Below are 20,943 nucleotides of genomic sequence, written 5' to 3'. Positions count from 1 at the left end.
TTGTGCGTGAGCAGAACAGTCATTTTGGCAAAATAGCAATGTGCAGAAGATAAAGCAGAATGTGCACATTATTTAAGGGATAAAGTACCCCGTACCGTAAATTAGAAGGATACTGCAATTCATCAAGTAGTTCCATGACCATATAGAGAAACAAGGCCGAAGGCAGAGTTCCTTTATAAGGTTATGGAGCTTCGCGGTGACTTGCAATATCAAAATTTATTCCATATAATACATGGTCGCACCATCACCTTTCCCACAAACCACTTAAAACCTTGGTGCATAGCTCTTTCTTATGAAAGAGCAGACATGCTTGCAAACCAGAATACAAATAAAACCTCTAGTGAAAAAAAGAAAGACAATAAAAACCTGTAAGATACTTGTTGCAAACAAGATATTAGAAACAGTTCAACATAAGTCAGTTTTAAAAAAAAAATTAAACACTGCAGCATCCTAAAATGTTAAGAAACATGCAGAAAGATTCTAGCTTTTCCTATCTAATGAGTGCAAAAAATAAACATGTTCTCTCTGCTTGTCCTTGTAAGCTAAAAAATATAAGCAAAAGAAAGAAAGGCAAAGTAAAATTTTTCTTGCTTTAAAGTACGAGTTACTTACCTTCGGTAACGATGCATCTGGTAGAGACCATTCTAGCCGCAGATTCCTTAACGTAGAATTATTCCCAGGTGTAAGACTGGATCCGGAAAACTTTTTGTCACAGCATCCCTGCGCGCCGGGTGGACGGCACCACGTGACTCCGCCCTGACGTCATCCGCATTCGTGACGTTAGCGGGGATACACAAGTCCCACCCCGGCGCGCCTACGCCCGTTTTCTTCAGAGAACTTTTCCGCGCCACAATGCGGAGCCATCACAAACAAAAAACTGGGAGAATACTGGAACAGTGGGCGAAAAAATCAGCTAAACAGAAAGGGAGGAAAACGAACGGTGAAGACCAGCACCATCCAGAATAGTGTCAGGCACTATGGCACCCAAAGTCAGGGAAGGAAAGAACAAAGCACAGCTACTGCAAGCAAGCCTGCATACAAATACAACAACCTCCCTGGGACAGAAGGCACATGGAAAATTGCACAGCAGATGAAGAAGTCTACAACCACAGCCCAGAACAGAGAGGGCATCAAGGCCAGAATGAAAGAGGAACGACAATTCACCCCCAGACACCAGCAGGGAGAAACATCTCCTGAAAAGAGCTAAGGGTCGAGATCCAGCCAAGAGACCTCAACCCCAAGGATTGCAGAGGAGTCATAAGTGCAATTAACGAAAAAAGGAGAGCACAAGCAGACCCCCACACTGGAGACCAGGGTACAGGGGCGCAGAAGCACCCATGAAATTATCAACCAAATCACCAGAAGGGAAGAAATGGAGCAAGAACAAGAATAGCATCCCCCAAGGGAGGGAGTAAAAAAAGGCACTCGCAGAAGACAACCACCTGGAGGCAGACGACTGCAGAAGACCAAAGAAGGGTCCTCACAGAACGGGGAGGCAGGGCGGGTCGTGAAAGAATCTGTGACTAAAATCGTCTCTACCAGATACATCAATACCAAAGGCAAGTAACTCGTACCTCTGATAGAGACTACTAGCCACAGATTCCCCCACCCCCCTCCCCAGCAGAAGAGAACCTCAGCATTGTGGAAGAACACCGGCCCCACAGGGGAGGTTTCAAAATGACAAAAGTAGCATCCAAGCCCTCAGCAAACAGGAGAAAGCGAGGGCAAGACAAAAGGAGGCCAGTACACCCCAGGGCCAGTCAATGTACCAGGGACCTTCACCGGAAGCCCTAGAGGTACAGGCAATGCAGAGGAGTACCGAGGAAGAAGAGCAACCCAGAAACTCCAAGGACAAAGGGTAGAAACGAAGATAAGAGCCCTGCACCAGAATACACCCAGGGGAGAGGGCAGCTGAATCCATCACAATTGGAAGTCAGCAGGCCAGACAGAGCAGTGCCTCAGCACTAAGGTAGGAGGGAGAAGAAAAACAGTCTCACAAGGCTCCCGCAAAACAAGAAGCAGGGGCGCCAGGCTCCATACCAAAGCCCCTGACCATGGGCCAGAGGAGCAGGCAGGCGCAGCTGGACGCTGATAAGCACCACAAAACTGAACGCCCAGGCCACATCAGCCATCAACAAAGGCGAGGCCAGAAAAATCCCGAACAACCCCAGAAGGGGACCGCTCCGGACAGAACTGATCCTTGAAGAAGAGTGACCACCCGGAAGATAAGAGGAGAAACAAGTAGGACGAACCAAGCAGCCAACACAGGAAAATAACCCTTCTGGAACACCAGACAGAGGACCAGGCCGAACGGCAGACAAAAGGCAAAAACACCCCAGCACAACGTCGCAGCTGCCCAAGAAACCGCACCAGCAGCATACAGCGACACCAGGAAGGGCGAGGAACCCGCAAGGAGGAGTCCACACCTTCACAGGGCTATCCAATAGCTACAAATACCCCAAGTAGGGTAGGACACGTCCCAAGAAACTATGGGAAGAAAATCCCGCATCAGAGAACAAACTATAAAACCTACGGTAGAAACCACAGAGGCTTAGTAAGCAGCCAAAAAGTACACTCTTGCCAAAAAGGGGCTGAACCAGCAGCCAACTGAAGAGCTGGGCCAACCAAGGACCGCGAGGGCACAGCAAACCTCACAGAAAGTGTAACGGTCACTCCAACACCAGATTCCAGGAGCAGTGGGATAACACCTCCCACCAAGACCCGAAGATTCAACAAACCAACTAACTGAGGAGGATGTGGATGAGGAGGAGGACGGAGCCCCGCAAGATGAGGCTGAATGGCGGAGTCCGCATGAGTATTAAACAAAAGGACCCCGTCAAAGGGTAGGTCAACCAGACGTTCCCCAATATTTTCAGGAAAAACAGCATCACATAGCCAAGCATGGCGATGGAGAGCCACAGAAGTGGCCATAGCACGGCCGAGAGCAACAGCCAAAGCCGCACCAAGACTAAACGTGGCCAACTCCCTACCATCCAAAACATGGCCCCGCAGATCAGCACGGGCACCCTCATGAGAGACATGAGAAAGAAGGAACTCCACAGAGTCCCACAGCCTGGAAGTAGCCCTGGTCAACACACACAAAGTGTTAAGCGCCCGCAAGGCAGCACTGGATGAAGCGAAGACATTGCGCCCCCATGAATCTAACCACGGGTCTCCCAAGACGGAGGAAACACCACCATAGGCAAGCACAGAAAAGCATTCAGCAGAAGAGAGCCTTGAGTAGAAAGGTGGAAAGAAAGACAGACCGGGTTGTGCGGAGCAGGACGTGGCGATGCAGTAGCGCCTGATGCACCTTTTCCCTTTGGCAGGGTTCCCCCAAGCCCCCATAAGAGAATTATGGAGTGACGCTTCAAAAGGAAGGAACAACTCCCGTCCACCAGAGCCCTGATGGAGAACTTCCAATAAGTTGTCTGTAGGAAATGAAGCGACAGGTTCACCCATCCTCAGAGTACCAGCAGCCAGGGAAATAGCCCAAACAATGGCAACACTGACCCCAGAAGGACGCAGTGGAGGAGAAAGTAATTCTTCCGTGAGTGACGTCTGCAGACTGAGCCGCCCATCCCCAAGTCCAGAGGGGAGCGGCCAGCCCTGGAATACAGGGGGATCCACAGATGAATGGGGAACCCGAGGGGCCTCAGGGGAAGACAGAGAGGCCAGTGGAAAAGCCAGCCGCAAGCTATGGAAAGAAGGGTTCGAGGATTAAGGCCGTGGGGACGGCGAGGAGCCTTTCCTGGAAGATGCCGGTGAAAAGGCAACACTACTGCGCCCTGTCTCCGGGGATGAACACACCAACAGATGACAGACCTCTGGAGAAGGGACCTCAGGAGATGAATCCAGAACCCAACGCAGGGGCGGCTCCGTGGAGTCCACCACCGGCGCCTGATCGACGTCGATCGGCACCATAGTAGGCACTCGTGTCGCCAGCTCGACTTCTGCCACACACGTGCTCTCCAGGAGAATAGGGCGGGGTCAACGGCGAAGGACCGGGCTCCACCCGTGACTCCTCCGGAGCCGGGGAGGAAGGCTCCTGGCGCCGGCTCTACCTCTGGCGAGGCAGCCGCCTCCTCAGAGGACCGAGGGGGACTCGTGGGCAAGCCCAGAGTCCCGGTGATCTCCTGCGACGCCACAGGGAGCCCCGTAGGGATTTGCAGCGAGGCAGGGACGCTAGGCGCCGAAGAGGGGAGCCCCGAAGGACTGCACCTTGACGACACCACCCTCCTACAACCTGAAACTGAAACCTTCGGCGCCTGAGCCGCCGGTGACTCTGCGAAGATCCCACGCAAGGCAAGGGATCCATGGGAGTCTCCGGAGGTGGAGGAAGGGAAAAGAAGCCTGCAAGGTCGCAGCATAGGCTGTCATTTGGGTCAGTCGCCTTTGCGCCGGGAAATTGCCCCAGGGGGGAGTCGGCGCCCACCGCGGAGGCAGGACAGGGCCTCGGAGACAAACTGAAGGACCTACCAGCCGGTGAGCCACGCCCTAGGGGCCACAGTGAGAGACTATGTCGCAGACGAAACCGGCGGCTCCTTGCTTCCACGGTAGGGGACGGACGCTGAGCTGACACCGACCTGGACAAGCACGCCAATAGCAACTTCATCTGGTGCTCCCGCTGTGACTTAGGCTTAAGGTGCTGGCAGGCGTCGCAGCTCTCAGAGTCATGGTGCTCACCCAGGCACCACATGCAAATTGGGTGAGGGTCCGTCGCCGACTTGGGACGTGCACAGGAGATACACGTCCAGAAGCCCGAGGGGATTTGCACACGGTTCCACTTAACGCCAAAGCGTGAAAAGAATAGAAGGCCCGAAAACAGGCCAGGACACAATCCGGATCTGCGTTGCACACGGAAAAGAGAAAAAACTGACATAGGCGCGTCGGGGTGAGACTTATGTATCCTCGCTGACGCCACATAACCGGACGACGTCGGGCGGAGTCACGTGGTGCCGTCCCCCGGCGCGCAGGGATGCTGTGGAACAAAGTTTCCCGGATCCAGTCTTACACCTGGGGATAATTCTACGTTATTCATGGATTACGGAATCCTATGTATTATTTAAAAAAAATCCCATTAGAATACTATGTAGAATGTTTCATGCCAAGCTCTAATCAAGACATCTGGAGGTGGGAAAAACTCAAAATAAAAGCATAGTATTCCACAATAAAATACCAACTCTGTTCACGAGATAAAGACTTTTACACTCTAGATGCAGAGAGTATGACATTTAACAAAGATCAGGAAAAATTTACCTGTACATACAATTTTTTACCAGCCTTATAATAATGAAAGTCAGAGGCCTTTATGGTTTGCTGTTACCTTCTAACTTAATTTGTATTTGCGAAAGCAAAAAATATATCATGCCACAAGCACCAGATTATATTGATAAGCATTGCCCTCAAGGCAGCACTTTCCGTACAAACAATTACTACATTTAAATCCTTTCTTAAAATGTATAAAGAACCTTAAACTTTACAAAACAGTTCAAGACTGTAGCCAGAACAGAAAAATAAGCCCCCTAGAACAAATATCTGTCATATAATGTTGCGCAATATTTTGTGCCCTATGGAAAGTTGTTGCCCATATGCTATACAGCTTTGATGTGAGTATGCCATTTTAAAGAAGGAAAAGCAGCCTTAGAGATACTTCATGCCATTAGAGATGTGTCAAAGCCCCTGGCTCCCACATATTGAACTTTGCAGTCATGGTAGGCTTACTCAAATGGCCTTCAAACCTATAAATAAAGAGGTTAGGGCTGTATCTTTAAATTCCAAAAGACCCTGTGCAGAGTGGGACACTATGCTCTAGAGATGAGTGCTTTCAAACTCCAAAGCAGCAACATCAGTTTAAAAAAAGGTGTTCAAGTTTATGAACACAGATTTATGAGAGTTAAAAGATCAATGAAAGACAAACGCAAGTGGCTCTAAATTTCTAAGTGATTACACAAAAAAAGTACATTTTCTACATATCAACCCAATTCCTTACCTTGCCCGCCGCTACTTTTGCCAACAGAAAAGCAAGAGAATGTCCCTTGTTACTGTGAGGTTTTAACGTTGGCACCCTAACAACAGGTCTGATGCCACCATTACACAGCTCCTCTCCTCCTCGGTCATTCACTGCTTTAACATGGATTAAAAAAGAGCGATATTTTCCACCTGCCATACCTGGTACAGAAAATAAAACTGTCAAGTCCAACACAAAACCAAGAATAAAAGCTGTTTTTACAGTACTTTAAAATATAACATTCAAGTTTAGTATCATCAAATCACAATTTTCTGTCAGTACTGGAGGTAAGGATTATGCTTTTCTCTTGTACTACTCACCAATAACAATCATATAAAACATCAACATTACACTTTAATAAGCATATAAAACGAGTCCCAAAACTACAAATCACAAAAAGTTAAACGTCCTAACATGTCCATAACTTCTGTTTCCAACACCATCTTTACAAGTCCTTGACACAGTTCAAAGAAAGCGCATGGCACGCTGTATTGCAGGCTCTTAAGCAAAACATGCCATAAAAAGTAGTTGCTTATTGCAGACGAATGACATTGATTCCCTATTTGTTATATAAATTAGGGCCACAGGGTATCACATTTTTATTTTGAAGTGTCCTGTCCTGCTAGTTAAAGGTATTGCACCATCCGAGAGAGGGGTAGAGTAGCCAGTCAGTCAGTCAGTTAAGCTTTATTCGATTTTAGTTTAAAATCATAAAAGCATCAACAATACATAAATAAACACCATAAAATTACATAAACACCGTAACATTTCATTACAAAATTAATAAGACAAGATTAAATAAATATATCGAATCAGCTAATCAATTTGCATAGATTTCATTTTCAATAAAACAGCTCTAAAAAAGACATACGTACATACTGTGGAGCCGGGGAAGAGCATTAAGCAAGCCTCTATCAGTAAAATACTTATCAGTTACATCCTACCCTATCAGTTTAGCTCAAACTTGTGAGTGGCCTCTTAGTGGTGGGGTTTTAAAAATACAATTTTTGGACAAAAGTTCAAAACCGTTGGGGGCTAAAAGGTTAGTTGCGCTATAGAGACGAGGTTCCCTTCCCCAGGAGTAGTATTTCTTTACCGGTAGTCTGTGTATCGGGATATGTGGAGGGCTCGGGTAAAAATCGTGCAAATCCCAAATGCGAATAGTGCCATGTCTCTCTTTGGGGGGGGGGGTGGCAAAATCGTAAATAGGGGACGATATTCCTATTTTTAAATTTAATTAGCACCAGGTCCCCAGCGATGTCTTTGGGCAGCGTGCCTAACCACCCCACCCTCCTGACATTCAGGATGCCACCATCTAGCTCAGGTGGCAAGGGTCTATTGTTTTGTAGCCAGAAGATGACCTTATTTAGTAGGTCCTTCTGTGATTCGTGTGTTCCCTGGCTGAGGGCAGGGACCCCAGAGAGGACAGACACATATGGGGCGGCTTCAGGAGGTAAGTTGATACATGGCATTCTTACCGGAGCTGGTCTAACCACTGTATGAGTTTGTAACGCAGGTTTTAAAGTTACTTTGTGGCCTATTGGGGTAGGTATACAGGGAGGCTGTATTTGAGTTTCACCATTCTTACAAATACCAGACTTATGCTTTTCAGGGGCGGTGGGAGGGTTTGGGCAGGCGGGTGTAGCCATTTTATTATTTGGAGGAGGATACTTTTTGATTACTTCCTCAATGCTAATCAGCCTGTCCCCCAAGTCGTTGATTTTTAAGACCAAGGGTGAGATGACGGCTAACAACAGTTGCTCAATTTGGGTTAGTAAAGTCAATTGGGGGGACAAGACAGGGTCGTCTAATTTGGCCGCGGCCGTGACCTCCATTGATGTTGTTAATTTAGAGGGAGATGATGTTGGGCTGGTGCACAGATTTTGTGTACTTGCATAGTTCCCAGTGTCAGTTTCGCTGTTGTGCTTCCCTCTAATAATGAGATCCAGGGGCGAAGCGTTTGCTTGATTTTGGTCTTTATTTACAGGTGATGCTAGGTCCCGTGGGAAGCCATTAGAAATAACACAGTTAGTGCCCACAGTAGGGGAGGTTATAGCATCAGGGACGTACTTTGTGCCACATAGGGCGTTGAGCTCTTCCCAAATGGACATAGTGTCTATGATATTGATGAAAACGGCAGAATAGTCAATATAGTCAATAAAATTGAAGCATCACAATACCTCCTCCTGTGATGGAGCCAAATGGGGTGGCCCGTCCCGTCCTCCTCAGGTCCTCAGAGGGCCACAGAGGGCCCGCCCTTAGCCCGGGCTTCGCCCAGCGTCCCGCGAAGCGGAGCAGAGCGCTGCCCCAAGGCACCCCCCGGCGCTCCCGTGATGCCAGAATGCAGCGCCGCCGCTGAGGCTGCCGGGAGATGTAGTCCCGGGGCGGCGGCGCTGTGGGCAGCAAAGATTGACTCCTGGCGGTGGCGGCTGCAGTGGGGGCCTCCTCGCTTCCCCCCTCCAAGTCTGTAAGTCTCCCCGCGCTCCGCCGAGCAGAGCGCCGCTCCAAGGCGCCCCCCCGGCGCTCCCGTGATGTCAGAATGCAGCGCCGCCGCTGAGGCTGCCGGGAGATGTAGTCCCGGGGCGGCGGCGCTGTGGGCAGCAAAGATTGACTCGCGGCGGTGGCGGCCGCAGTGGGGGCCTCCTCGCCTCCCCCTCCAAGCCTGCAAGTCTCCAGAGTAGCCATAATCGTCAAGGAATGGTGGGATTTTCATGACCACGCTAGTACACCTAGACCAGGCTGGATTTATTCCAACTAGGAACACTTCCCTGAATATACGCCGGCTCCTGGGGATACTGGGCACAGACCACCATGGCCTGGACACACCAGCAGTGCTCTCAGTAGACATAGAAAAGGCTTTTGATAGCTTAGAATGGATATATCTCTGGACAGTGCTGGACCGATTCTGCCTGTGTGCGCAGTTTGGAACATGGGTCAAAGTTCTGTATTCTTCAGCGGTGGCAAGGGTGCGACTGGGGAGGCTGATATCTGACCAGTACCCGGTCATGAGGGGGACACGGCAGGGGTGTTCATTATCCCCGCTGTTGTTTGCTCTAGCAATAGAACCTCTGGCTGTGCGGGCGAGATTGGGACAGTGCTTCGACGGGCTTTGGCGGAATGCGAAGCCACATCGAATCTCACTATATGCAGATGATTTACTCCTATATCTGGAAAACACGGGAGAGGCGTTACAGGGGGCGATTGCTCTGCTGACTCGGTTTGGGGACCTATCTGGGCTTAAAGTGAACTGGAGTAAGACGAGCCTATTGCCGGTGCGGCCCAATACAGTAGCTCCGACCCTTTCCCAGAGGATCAAATGGGAACCGAGGTGCATCACTTATCTCGGGGTTAGGATATATCATGACACCGCAGACATCCTGGAAGGAAACATAGGGCGGTGTATACGAGCCTTAAAGGGGAGCATGGCATTCTGGGCCACGCTCCCATTATCAATCATGGGGAGATTAGCCTTACTTAAAATGGTGGCATTACCGAGGCTATTACTTCCGGACACTCCCTGTGTGGGTCCCACCGGCGATGTTCAGAGAACTGAGAACAATGGTCATAGGATTTTTATGGGGAACTGGTAGGAAACGGATAGCATTGGACAAACTGATGCGACCAAAGCTGGAGGGAGGACTGGCAGTCCCGGACTTCGAAATTTACTACTTGGCGGCGCAGCTACAGGTTCTAACAGGCGATTGCAATGGAGTTCCGGGGCCCTGATCACATGAGAGGGACAGGGATGCAAAGGCATGTCTTATCGTATATAGTTCTACAACAAGCGCTTCTAACAAGGGAGTTGTCCTTAGAGGAGAGTACACGGAGGTCATGTTGGAATCGTAGCCAGCGTAAAGCAGGAGTTTAACATCCATATGCTCCGGAGATCCCATTGGGGATGCTGACTGTGCTCCCCCATGGGAGTGATTGGTCTGCTCTTGAAGAATGGGAGCATCTGGGAATCCAGATGGTAGGGGACCTCTACGAAGAGGGAGAGCTGCTGTCCTTTGGGGCCTTACAAGAGAGATACGACCTGCCAACAGGTGACTTCCTGATCCATGCCGCGGTGGTGGCAGCGATTAGAAAGCATTGGAGGGAAGGGCAAATGGAACCAAAGACGACAATGGCATGCCAATATGTGGTAATGGCATCAGGGACCTTTAAGGCAGTCACATGCCTCCACACCAGGATCTTGCACGGAGGGATACAGCCGTTAGCTGATTTAAAATCGAAATGGGAAGCAGGGATAGGTAGACCAATACCGGACACGACATGGGGGCATATCATTAGAAGGGCGTGGAAGGGCACGCGGAACGCGAGGCTCCAATTGATACAGTTCTTTATACTACACAGAGCTTATCTGACGGCGGGGAGGATTCAGAAATACTTCCAGGCGCAGGACGCAGCATGCCCCAGATGTTTAGAGGGGGGAGCGGAACTGGAACACATGCTCTGGAATTGCCCGAGAATAGGGAACTATTGGGTAGAAGTAGGGGAACTTTTAAATGAAGTCACGAGTAGGGATTAAACTTATGATATGGCCACGTGTGTTACTTTGGTTCCCCCACACACCCAAGACGGAAATAACGAGTACGTTTATAGATTTGGGGCTCATCTTGGCAAAGAGGGAGATCACCTTACATTGGAAGTCAAAGGAAGGACCGTCCTATAAACGTTGGAGAGCGGAATTTAGCAAATGGGCGAAGAGCGAGAGCGCTGTTCGGATGAGGCAGGCGCAGCGTTCAGGTCAAGAAAAGATCTTGGAGCACGCAAGAGCATGGGAAGCGTTAGTGCAGGCCCTGTCAGTCCCACAGACAGATGCAGAGAGCTAGAGCACTGGGAAGTGCAGATAGCATCTAGAGTTCCTGGTAGGTTATGTAATCTTCGCTGCCAGCTACACATCACACGAAGCATCCTCTTGAATTTACACGCCCACACCAATTGGGGGAGGGAGGGGGGTAATCACTTGCATAATAAATGAAGTGTTGGTTAGCGATTGAGAGTGCTGAGTATTGCAATATTGCTGTATGATCATAAATCTGCAATAAAATATGTTTTCAAAAAAAGAAAGGAATGGTGGGATTTTAATAGCCTGCACTTAGACAGTTTTGTTGGAGCAGATATTTTCGTCTTTTTACTGAGTGAGCGTGTTGGCCGCTCCCTTTACTGGAATCAACAGTTATCATCTACAAAGCTCTCTAACTTACTTTGTGCAATCCTTTTCTGATTTTATTTCGACCATGGCCCTTATACATTCACATTTTTTTAATCTTGGGTGATTTTAATATTTGGGCGGAGGACAATATGGTGTTGCATTCTAAAGACCTACAGGGTTCTTTGGAATTGTTTGGTATACAATTGGTCACTGGATCCAATCATCAATGCGGACATACACTGAACCTTATTTTCGCTTCCCAGGACCTTGTTTTGTTGGGGGACCTACCTCGTGCGAGTTGGAGACTGACTATACATCGGTGTCCTATTCTATTGAGTGTTCAATAGATAAAGCTACTAGATTGGATACCATGGGGTTAGCCCCTTGCAGAGCCTAATCTAAGCTTGCCCGCAACAGAGACTAATGACCTTGATCTGAGTGCATACTATGATGCTAAGCTTACCGTTGAGGATAATTACAACTCCTTACAGAGGAGGATCATGGAGGCTTTAGACAAAGTAATACCACTCAAAAAGGACAAAATCCATAAAAGAACGTATTGCGCCTTAGTATTACAAGACTTTCAAACAGTCTAAGCTAGCTTGTACAAAATTGGAGAGGAAATGGTGCATGTCTTATTTAGTAAAGGGCAAGCAACATTTAAAGCACTCTTTAGATAACTATACAAAACTGTGTGTGCAAGGCTAAAGAGGAGCATTATGCAAAGTCCATTGTTGAGACTTCAAATAGTAAGAAAAAAATGTTGACGTTGCTTGTGAGGTATCTGACCCATACTGCACTAAGCAAGCTATTACAGCCTCTCAGTCCTTATGTGATGTTACCTAATTTTTTGGACAATAAGGTCCGCATCACCATTCATGATGCCAGTCCTCCATTATCATCTATAAATACATTACAAGTGGAGGATGATACATTGGATGAGGCTGTAATAGTAAAGACTTGCAATTTTGAATCCTTTGGAACTTTGTCCAAGGATGATTTCAATTAAGTAGCAATGTCTATTTCATTGGGTTCTTTATTAGACCTGCTACCATCTAAAGCTTGGAAAATGCAAGCAGATCATTTGTTTCTCACACTTCAAATGGTTTGTAATGAGTCTCTGAAAATAGGACAGGTTTTATGTTCTTGGAAAAGGGTGCTAGTAATTCCATTGCTAAAGAAATCAAGGTCAGACACATCAGTTCTTAGTAACTATAGACCTACCTCTCAGCTGCCTTTTCCAGAGAAAATTCTTGAAAGATTTGTAAGCAAGAACTTATCATCCTTTTTTGGAATCCTATTCTGTTTTAGATAGAGTGCAATCTAGCTTCAGCCCTGCTCATGGAACCAAGCCTGCACTAGAACAAGCAATGGATGAGCTGAGGAAGGTAGGGGACCTGGGCCAATAGCGGCTTCGGATTTACTTTTTCTATTTGCCACCTTTAACATGCTTAATCGCAAGACCTTGATATTAAGATTATGGGAGATTGGGGTGAGGGCACGAGCACTTGACTGGATTCAATCCTATCTAGATGGTTGATGTTAAGCTACTTCACTCTCCCAGTTTCCCTCCTCTTTTAAAGCAGTATAACATGGAGTAGCTCATGGTTCAGCATGAGGCCAACCCTTTTTAATATATACTTGCACACTCTATTATGATGCATTTTCTTACAACCTGGCAACCCTTGGTCCATTTGTCTTGCTTCAGCCAAAGACCTCCTGGAACTTGCTATAGAGAACTGGGACCCCAGAATAATCAAGTATGCTACTATTAAAACAATAATAAAAAAGCAAGTATGCCTACGTTCTCGCACTTTGGATACTGAATCCTTGGTAGCAAGAGGCTTCCACGACACCCAAATCCTCCACCACAAACTGCCCAGTCTCAAACTCTATCTTACGCAGCCTGTGGGGAGACAAGCGCTACATAGGATCTTGGCAGCCAGACTACATCCTTTCCCTCTTAAAGAACTATATCTAACTGGGAAAGTAAGGATGGACATCATGGAGTGTCGCTTCTGCAATTACAAACGAGTCTTTGGGCCATATTTTCCTTAGCTGCCCTGCCTTGCAGCTAGTTCGCAGAATTCACCTCAGGCCCATTCTCCTCCAACTGGGCACTCGTACAGCAAATGAGGCAGTCCATCGACTCTATACGTTAGACTCTATACGTTGGACATAGTGAAGCATATTGCCAATTTCGGCAAATTTGTCCACTACACTCGTACAATATTAATGGACATATCCCCCTAGGCCATCAGGCGGGATTCAGCTGATATTTTTGGCTGGCTACTATTTAACAACAGACTCATTCAACCCAAAAGTCTTTTACCATTTGTACTGTTTTTACCTAAGAAAGCAAAGGAGATTTTAACAATGTTTTAGATCTTTTTCTTTTCTTGCCATTTTTACATGTTGTATTTTGTAATGGTTTTTAGTAACCACACAAATGAATTCATTCATTCATTCACTCTATCATGTGGCAATAATTTAACTATGCGGAAGATACACAGCTGATTCCTACTCTGGATATTCTCTGCCAGAATTATTGGACACACTTCACAATTGTCTAAGAGGTGTCTTGAACTGGCTGAGCAGCAACATCTTAAAGTTCAATTGAAATAAAAAGGAAAGACTCTGTTGCTCTGCATGTAAACCATCTGCTGGCCTTACCCTTAACTTCTGGCCTTGGACATACAGTATTGGCACCGAGGTGTTATCTGCGGTTTGCAATTTAGGTGTCCATTTCGATAACAATCTATCTCTGACAGACCATGTGAATATGACTGCGCAGACTCTGCCTTCGCAGTCTTCCAAAAATTCTACCCTCTTTCCCACAGTCAGGAATGGTATTGGTGCGATATAGCACAATCCTGAGCAGGCCTGGCTAATGCGATGCACTTCTGCTTGGTACTCCGAACTCCTACGTAAAAGACTGAATTGAGTTCAAGCAGTGGCCGCTAAGTTTGCTCTGAAAGTCCACAGACACTTTTCTTCCTCTCGAGCCCTGGCTGAGCTTCACTGGCTCCTAGTGATGGATCTGTGGTCTTAAGCACTCCAATCTTCTCTATATTCACAAATTTCATTTACTCAGGCCAGGTGGGCATGCATTTTCAGTCAGGGTCGCTCAACCCCAGAGCAGTCTTCTGCCTTTCTTAAGAGCATTTCAAGATTTGCTCCTGTAATAACTTGACTTTTTCCGGTCTAGTATTCCAGAATGTCAGTCAGGTTTTTGTTCTAAGAGGCTCGCCCCAGGATACCTTTAAGGTCGCAGTTGCGCTTTATAAATATTCGTTCATTCAGTCATTCATTCATTCAACTCAGTCTTTCTTTACTCCAAGAGCATTATCACTACCCTTATTTACAGACTAGTCCAATTGTTATTTATTTTTTATATTTTTCCAATACTGGTTGATATTGGCAGCATGCAAGCTTTACGCACAACCTATATGTTCTTGTCTGTTCTAGCCTTTTACCATATCAGTTTAGTTTAATTTCATCACCCATAGTAAGCGACTGAATTTGGTGCTCCATAGCACATGTTTTCACCTAGCGCTTAAAGGCTATGCCAGGCTCCAAAAAGATATCTAAAGTTTCATCTACCTGGCCCTCCTCAAACATTTAGCATGCTCAAAGCAGCAGAGGGAGCCTTCAGCTTGATCTGCAATTTCAGGATCATGGTGCACAATATCCCCCCCTACTGCTGTGATTAGCAGAAGGGTGAGCCTTGGTACTGGGCATACTTACTCTCAACGGTCCCGTCTCGGTTTTAAACAAGACAGTGCTGCAGTAAAAGACCCAACATTCAAGAGGCACATTTAAGTGCTCCTTTCCCCTTGTTGGCTTTGGTGCGGTCTGAAGGCTGACTGCCCGATAGCCTTTGCCAACACCCTACCAAACCAAAATAATTTATGGGTTATGGAAGATCCTGATTGTATTGGTCCTCTAGGAAAATTTCCTCGTATCACAACAGGCCTATGTCATCATGCTATACAGAAGCAGCGACTAAATCTAAAAAAAGCAAGTCTTTGGCTTACATCTTGTTGTCAAAGACTGAAACAATTCAAGTTTCTTTCACCTCTTGAACCTCTGAGGACAGGGTCCTCTTCTATTCTCTGTCAGTTAATAAACGCAAATATAGGCTTCCTCTTGATTTTTGTCAATGTAGGCATAAACGGCGTTTCAGCCCTGCGATTAATCAGGTCCTCATCAGGACAAAGTGCACTTTCTTGGGACACGGTGACGAGAGGAGTGGGCAGTGATTAAAATATCTAAAGGCTATAAGGGACGTTAGCTGGGAGACAACTTGGATGGATAAGTTACTTACCTGTAATCCTAGTTCTCTTCCAGGGGTATCCTCATCAAAGTCATAAGCACTGAATATTCCCGCCCATGTGCGGGACCCCGGAAACAATTTAAAAATATATATGTAAAAAACACATATATCTCGCTCCACATATATGTATGTACATATATTATTTTTCTCACACCAATGCAGCTCCATAACTGAGGCTAAAACAATGTAAACACATATACATGCACTGCAATTAGTAAGGAAGCAAAAGAAAAAACACATTAGATCAAATAACCTTTGAACTTTGCGTTTTAATGAGTAGACCACTCATAAATCCTGAAAATTGCTTGCAAATAGACATTGTTAGCCCTCAGGCTGCATTGCAAAACAATAGCATAGAAAATGAAACCATTTTCAACAAAAACTGGCACCGTGCCTTTAAGGCAGCCATGACCCCAGGCGTCCCATCATGCCTCAGGGGTGACAGTTAGGTCAGTTGTTCTTTGCATAACCCTGAAGACAGGGCTCAACCACAAGATTGAAATAGTACAACATCTCATTTACCTGGGGAGGCGGGTGGGTTGCTTATGACTTTGATGAGGATACCCCTGGAAGAGAACTAGGATTACAGGTAAGTAACTTACCCTTCTCTGGATCTCCGCTGATCCGTCGACGGTGGCTGTATCGACGCCGAGCAGGTAGAAGCTCCCTCGACGTCGATCGTGGCTTCCTCGATGCCGACCTCGGGTGACGATGAGTGTCCTTGGGCATAGAGCCCCTCGCCGTCGAAGGTTGTCTACTCGACGACGACTGAGGCTGCTTCGACGCCGATCGCCGGTGCTCTGTCGGCGACAGGGTGCGCCTTGAGGCCGAATGCCGCTTACCCGAATGCGACGGAGGCTGCCTCGACGTCGAACGCCATTGATCGGGCGTCGACGTGGGCTGCTTCGACGTCGATCGACTATGTGTCGATAGAGGCTCCCTCGACGCCGAACGACCATGACTAGTCGTCGACGGAGGATGGCTCGACGCCGAACGCCGGTGGCCAGGCGTCGACGGAGAATGCCTCGACGTCATAGCATGACGATGCTGCTTCGACGTCAGGTGGCAGCCGTCGAACTCTTCTGCTTCGACGGTGACCTATCCCTCGACGCTGTCTGTAGCGGAGGTACCTCCGATGTTGACGCTGAAGACATCTTCTTCGTCGCCGTCGACTGCTTCTCCAACGCCGATCTCGACGCCGAATGTGAACCAGTCGGGGCTTCTTTCGACGTCGACCGCGTCTTCCGACTTTTCTGCTTCTTGGGAGATCTTCCTCTCTCAGAAAGCCCATAAACACGAATTCTCTCACGTTCTTTCAGAGTTCTGGATGATAAAACCTGGCAGTGTTCACAGGTTTTCGATGAGTGAGATTCTGGTAGGCACAGGATACACACTGAATGAGTGTCAGTCTTGGCCATCTTCCTTCCACATGAAGGGCACTTGTCAAAGAGTGAAGGCATCTCTGACAGAAAAACTACCTTTTTTAAGCCAAAAAAAGGTAGAAGTAACACCCTAAGTCAAAAAGACGTCGAGTGAAAGCAAAAAATTGTAAATAACAAGAATATTTTTTGACAAAAAGTCAAAAAGAAAGGGAGCTGTTTCACCAGGGTCCTGACTGAAGGAGCCGGAAAGAACAACTGACCTAACTGTCACCCCTGAGGCATGATGGGAAGCCTGGGGTCATGGCTGCCTTAAAGGCACGGTGCCAGTTTTTGTTGAAAATGGTTTCATTTTCTATGCTATTGTTTTGCAATGCAGCCTGAGGGCTAACAATGTCTATTTGCAAGCAATTTTCAGGATTTATGAGTGGTCTACTCATTAAAACACAAAGTTCAAAGGTTATTTGATCTAATGTGTTTTTTCTTTTGCTTCCTTACTAATTGCAGTGCATGTATATGTGTTTACATTGTTTTAGCCTCAGTTATGGAGCTGCATTGGTGTGAGAAAAATAATATATGTACATACATATATGTGGAGCGAGATATATGTGTTTTTTACATATATATTTTTATATTGTTTCCGGGGTCCCGCACATGGGCGGGAATATTCAGTGCTTATGACTATTGATGAGGATCCCCTGGAAGAGAATCATTCTTCCTTTGGACCTCTTCATGCCACGCTATGCTGGATTCGTTTTTGCCAATTGTAGTTTGATTGATTTATATGTGAGAGTCTCATTGTTTTCTTTTCTGAGAGGAAGCATATATTGTGTTTTGTTTTTGTCATCTGACAAACTTGTTTTTTTTACCTATGCCATTGTTCTTTCATTTACACTCAAGTTTGTATTTTCCCAGTTATATATGTTTGTGCAACCTTGTGAGCATCGGAGTATTATTATTCATTTGTGTTTTTGTACTCGTTTATTAACAAATTTCATTTTGATAAACGACTGGGGGTACCTCATTATTTTTTGTAAAATGGTCCTCCATTTGTTGGGTCAGTATGTTTTATAATTGTTTTTCTTTCCAATCATTCCCTGAACAATTGTTGCTTTCATATTGTTTATTGGCACCAGGTTTGGGGTACAGGGCTGCCCGTTTGTTGCAATCACTATTAAACAAGAGTATTTTTCATCTAGCAAATTAGTACATCTTTCTTTTGCTATGCCTTGTATACCCTCTCCCTGGAAACAAGTCTTGGTTATTCCTTTACTTAAGAAACGTACAGCAGAACCCTCTGTTTCAAGTAATTACCCACCAATTTATTTATTACAATTTGCTGACAATCTTGCTGAACAAGCACTGAACTCACATATTTTTAGGTGCCTTATGATGGATGTTCCTCCAGCTAGCTTTCAAGCTCGCCAAATACTAAGGTTGCTTTGGTACCATAATGAAACTTTTTTTTTTTTTTTTTTTTTTTTGGGAAAGCAGGAAACAGGTTTTAATTCTCTCCGGAGCAGAACACGTCAGATCGGACAAACAGGGTATCGTCTCGAGGTGCTCTAACCGCATCTCTGTGGCCTGGCCTCTTATACACAGGTTTATTGCTTTATTGCATACAACACATTCTTTTTTTTTTTTTTTTTTGAAAACCTTTATTGTCATCAAAAGGAAAGACAAGTCGAGGCCTACAACCAAGCCGGCCGGCCGCAATGTGCAAGATAATCAGGAGTCACCAGGCAAATATTACATAATCAAGCAATACAAAGCAGAGGCCGTACAATCACAGAAGGGGAGAAAAAATACAGAAACCAAAGGGCTAAAACACAGGAGTAAATAAGGCTTAATTTTATAATATGGGGAGAAGACATATGACAGGCTCATTTTCAATACGGAGGCATCCGATATCCCAAAATAACCTCAACATTAATAAAGGGGCATGGGGGCAAAATATCGGGGGGACAATACAATGCATTCAAGAAAATCAGGATACGTGAGACACAATCAGCCCCTGAGCATTATCCTCGTAACATGCCCGCCACCCAAGACACTACCAAGCCAGAACAGCGGGATCGGAAAAACAATGCATCAAAACCAGCCCGTCATAGTAACCTCTGGGACACAGGAAGGAAAAAAGGGGGGGGGGGGACGAAGTGGGGAAGGGGAAGAGGAAGGGAGAGGAAAATGGAGGGAAGACAAAATAAAACAATAAAAACAAAATAAGAAAATATGAAAAACAAAAGGAAGAAGACACGCCGACACAGGCCCCCCGTGGCGGGAAGACAGGAGACAAAAGGAGTAGCGGCCCAAGTGGGGGTATGGCGATCGGGGAGAAAGACAGCCGAAACATAGCAGGAGGATTAACGACGCCACACCCCCCACCCGAAACACACCATAGGAGGTCGGGACAGACGCGGCCTCACGAAAAAGAGATACAAAAGGGCCATAGAACCAGAAGACAAACAAAAAATAGAGCCCAACCCACCCGTCCCACCCTGCACCCCTGTAGAAGGCTATGGCCCACCCGTCAAACAGCGTGCCTGTCGCCCTAAACCAGAACCCGAAATATAGCGAGAAGTAAGAAAGAAGAAAGAGACAAAAAGGCAACAAAAGCGGAGAAAAGAAGACAGGAGGGAGGAGCAGAATAACCATAATCCGAACGGGCGGCCGCAGCCCTCCGCCCAACCAGACAAGCACAGTCAAAAACAGACCAGGATGACACCCCATCACGCGCCACAAAACATTAGGAGAAGGGGACCTCCCACCTTTCTACGATTAAAAACAAGTATGCTACTAAATCGTATACCGGGAATCAGACGGAAGTCGTACATTTCACCCCCAACCCTTTCGAGCGACAAACCCCACCCACCACATGGCAATGTAAAACCACATACTAAATACTAAATCAGCATATAATCGAGTGGAATGGTGACTAGCGTAGTTACGTGGGGGGTAGATAGATCCACAAGGGAGCAATAGTCCAAACAGAAAGTATCGATGCATCAAATATCGCAGCACGAGCAATGAAAAACAGGAGTTCAGTTGCGCCACTGGAGCAGGCGAGGTGGCCCCAATTATAGACACAGGCAAAGCCATCAAAGCAGGCACAGGAGGCAGTCCACCAATAGTTTCAGGCAACAATGACGAACAGGGTCGCAGTACAGCATCCAAGTCCCCGGGGTCCGAACCTTGAAAAGCAGGGCGCCCCAAAGTCACCGACACACTACACGATCTTCGATCAGTGGCGGAGACAATCAAGTCAATCGAGGGGGGCGAGGCAATGAAGTCTTCGAAACAAGAGGGCGACAAGAAGAAATGGCCGCCCAAAATGGCGGCAGATCGTGGCGTACCCACCGAGACGCCCAGGGCCAGGGAAGCGTGTAGGGATCTCAGGGCTTCCAGGATATCTCTGACCGTCGGCTCACGTCCACCAGATACGCTCACCACACCAATAGGCAACACGGGCCCGCCGCCACAGGGTGATTCTCGTTTCAGAGGGTCGGCCGCCATTTCGTGAATCAGCCCAATCGCCGCTCACCAAGACCCCCGGAAAGAACAGTTCTCAAATGTAGGACTTTACAAGCTCCGGGGGTCCCAGCAAGGGCGGCCTCGATGCCAAAATGATGTCCGCCCAAGACGGGTCTCCGCCAGCACCAGCACCGGTGCCCCAATCAAGCGGAGTCCGGGCCCCGAGGACCAGGGCCGCCGGACAAAGCAGCGGCGGGGAGAGACCCCTTCACAGACTCAGGTCCCCGGGCCTCTCACCCACGTCGGCCGCGCGGCCACCAGGGCAGGCCCGGGTCAGGATCGCCGGGATCTTCGCACATCGGCTCCCAACACTGGTTCTCGCTCTCGGCCGGGGCCGAGAGCCGTCGGATCCCACCGGCCAGGTCCCGGTCCAAGTCTCGCAGAGGCCCCGATCTCTCAGAGGCCACAACTCCGGAGCCACTGCACACCGAGACCCCGGGGTCGGATGGTAAGTACAAACAAGCCGTTATGCTTCCAATGCCCCAAAAATGTGTCGTCCCCGGACAGGATAGAAGACAGGATAGGCAAACAG

The 20,943-nt window shown here is 47.4% G+C and overlaps 1 protein-coding gene across 4 annotated transcripts in view; it reads right to left on the bottom strand.

The window, feature by feature from the left end:
* Positions 1 to 20,943, bottom strand: part of BIRC6 (baculoviral IAP repeat containing 6) — a 2,208,279-nt gene that overhangs the window by 1,736,881 nt on the left and 450,455 nt on the right. For all 4 annotated transcript variants that reach the window (XM_078648748.1, XM_078648749.1, XM_078648751.1 and 1 more), the window contains exon 16: positions 5,993 to 6,171. In XM_078648748.1, coding sequence (XP_078504874.1) covers positions 5,993 to 6,171 — 179 coding nt within the window. The remainder of the gene's footprint in view (positions 1 to 5,992; positions 6,172 to 20,943) is intronic.

The sequence above is a fragment of the Lissotriton helveticus genome, chromosome 6 (assembly GCF_964261635.1).
Source record: "Lissotriton helveticus chromosome 6, aLisHel1.1, whole genome shotgun sequence".
Classification (NCBI taxonomy): Eukaryota; Metazoa; Chordata; class Amphibia; order Caudata; family Salamandridae; genus Lissotriton; species Lissotriton helveticus.
Note: the sequence above shows the minus strand (reverse complement) of the source record. Positions and strands in the feature narration are given on the sequence as shown.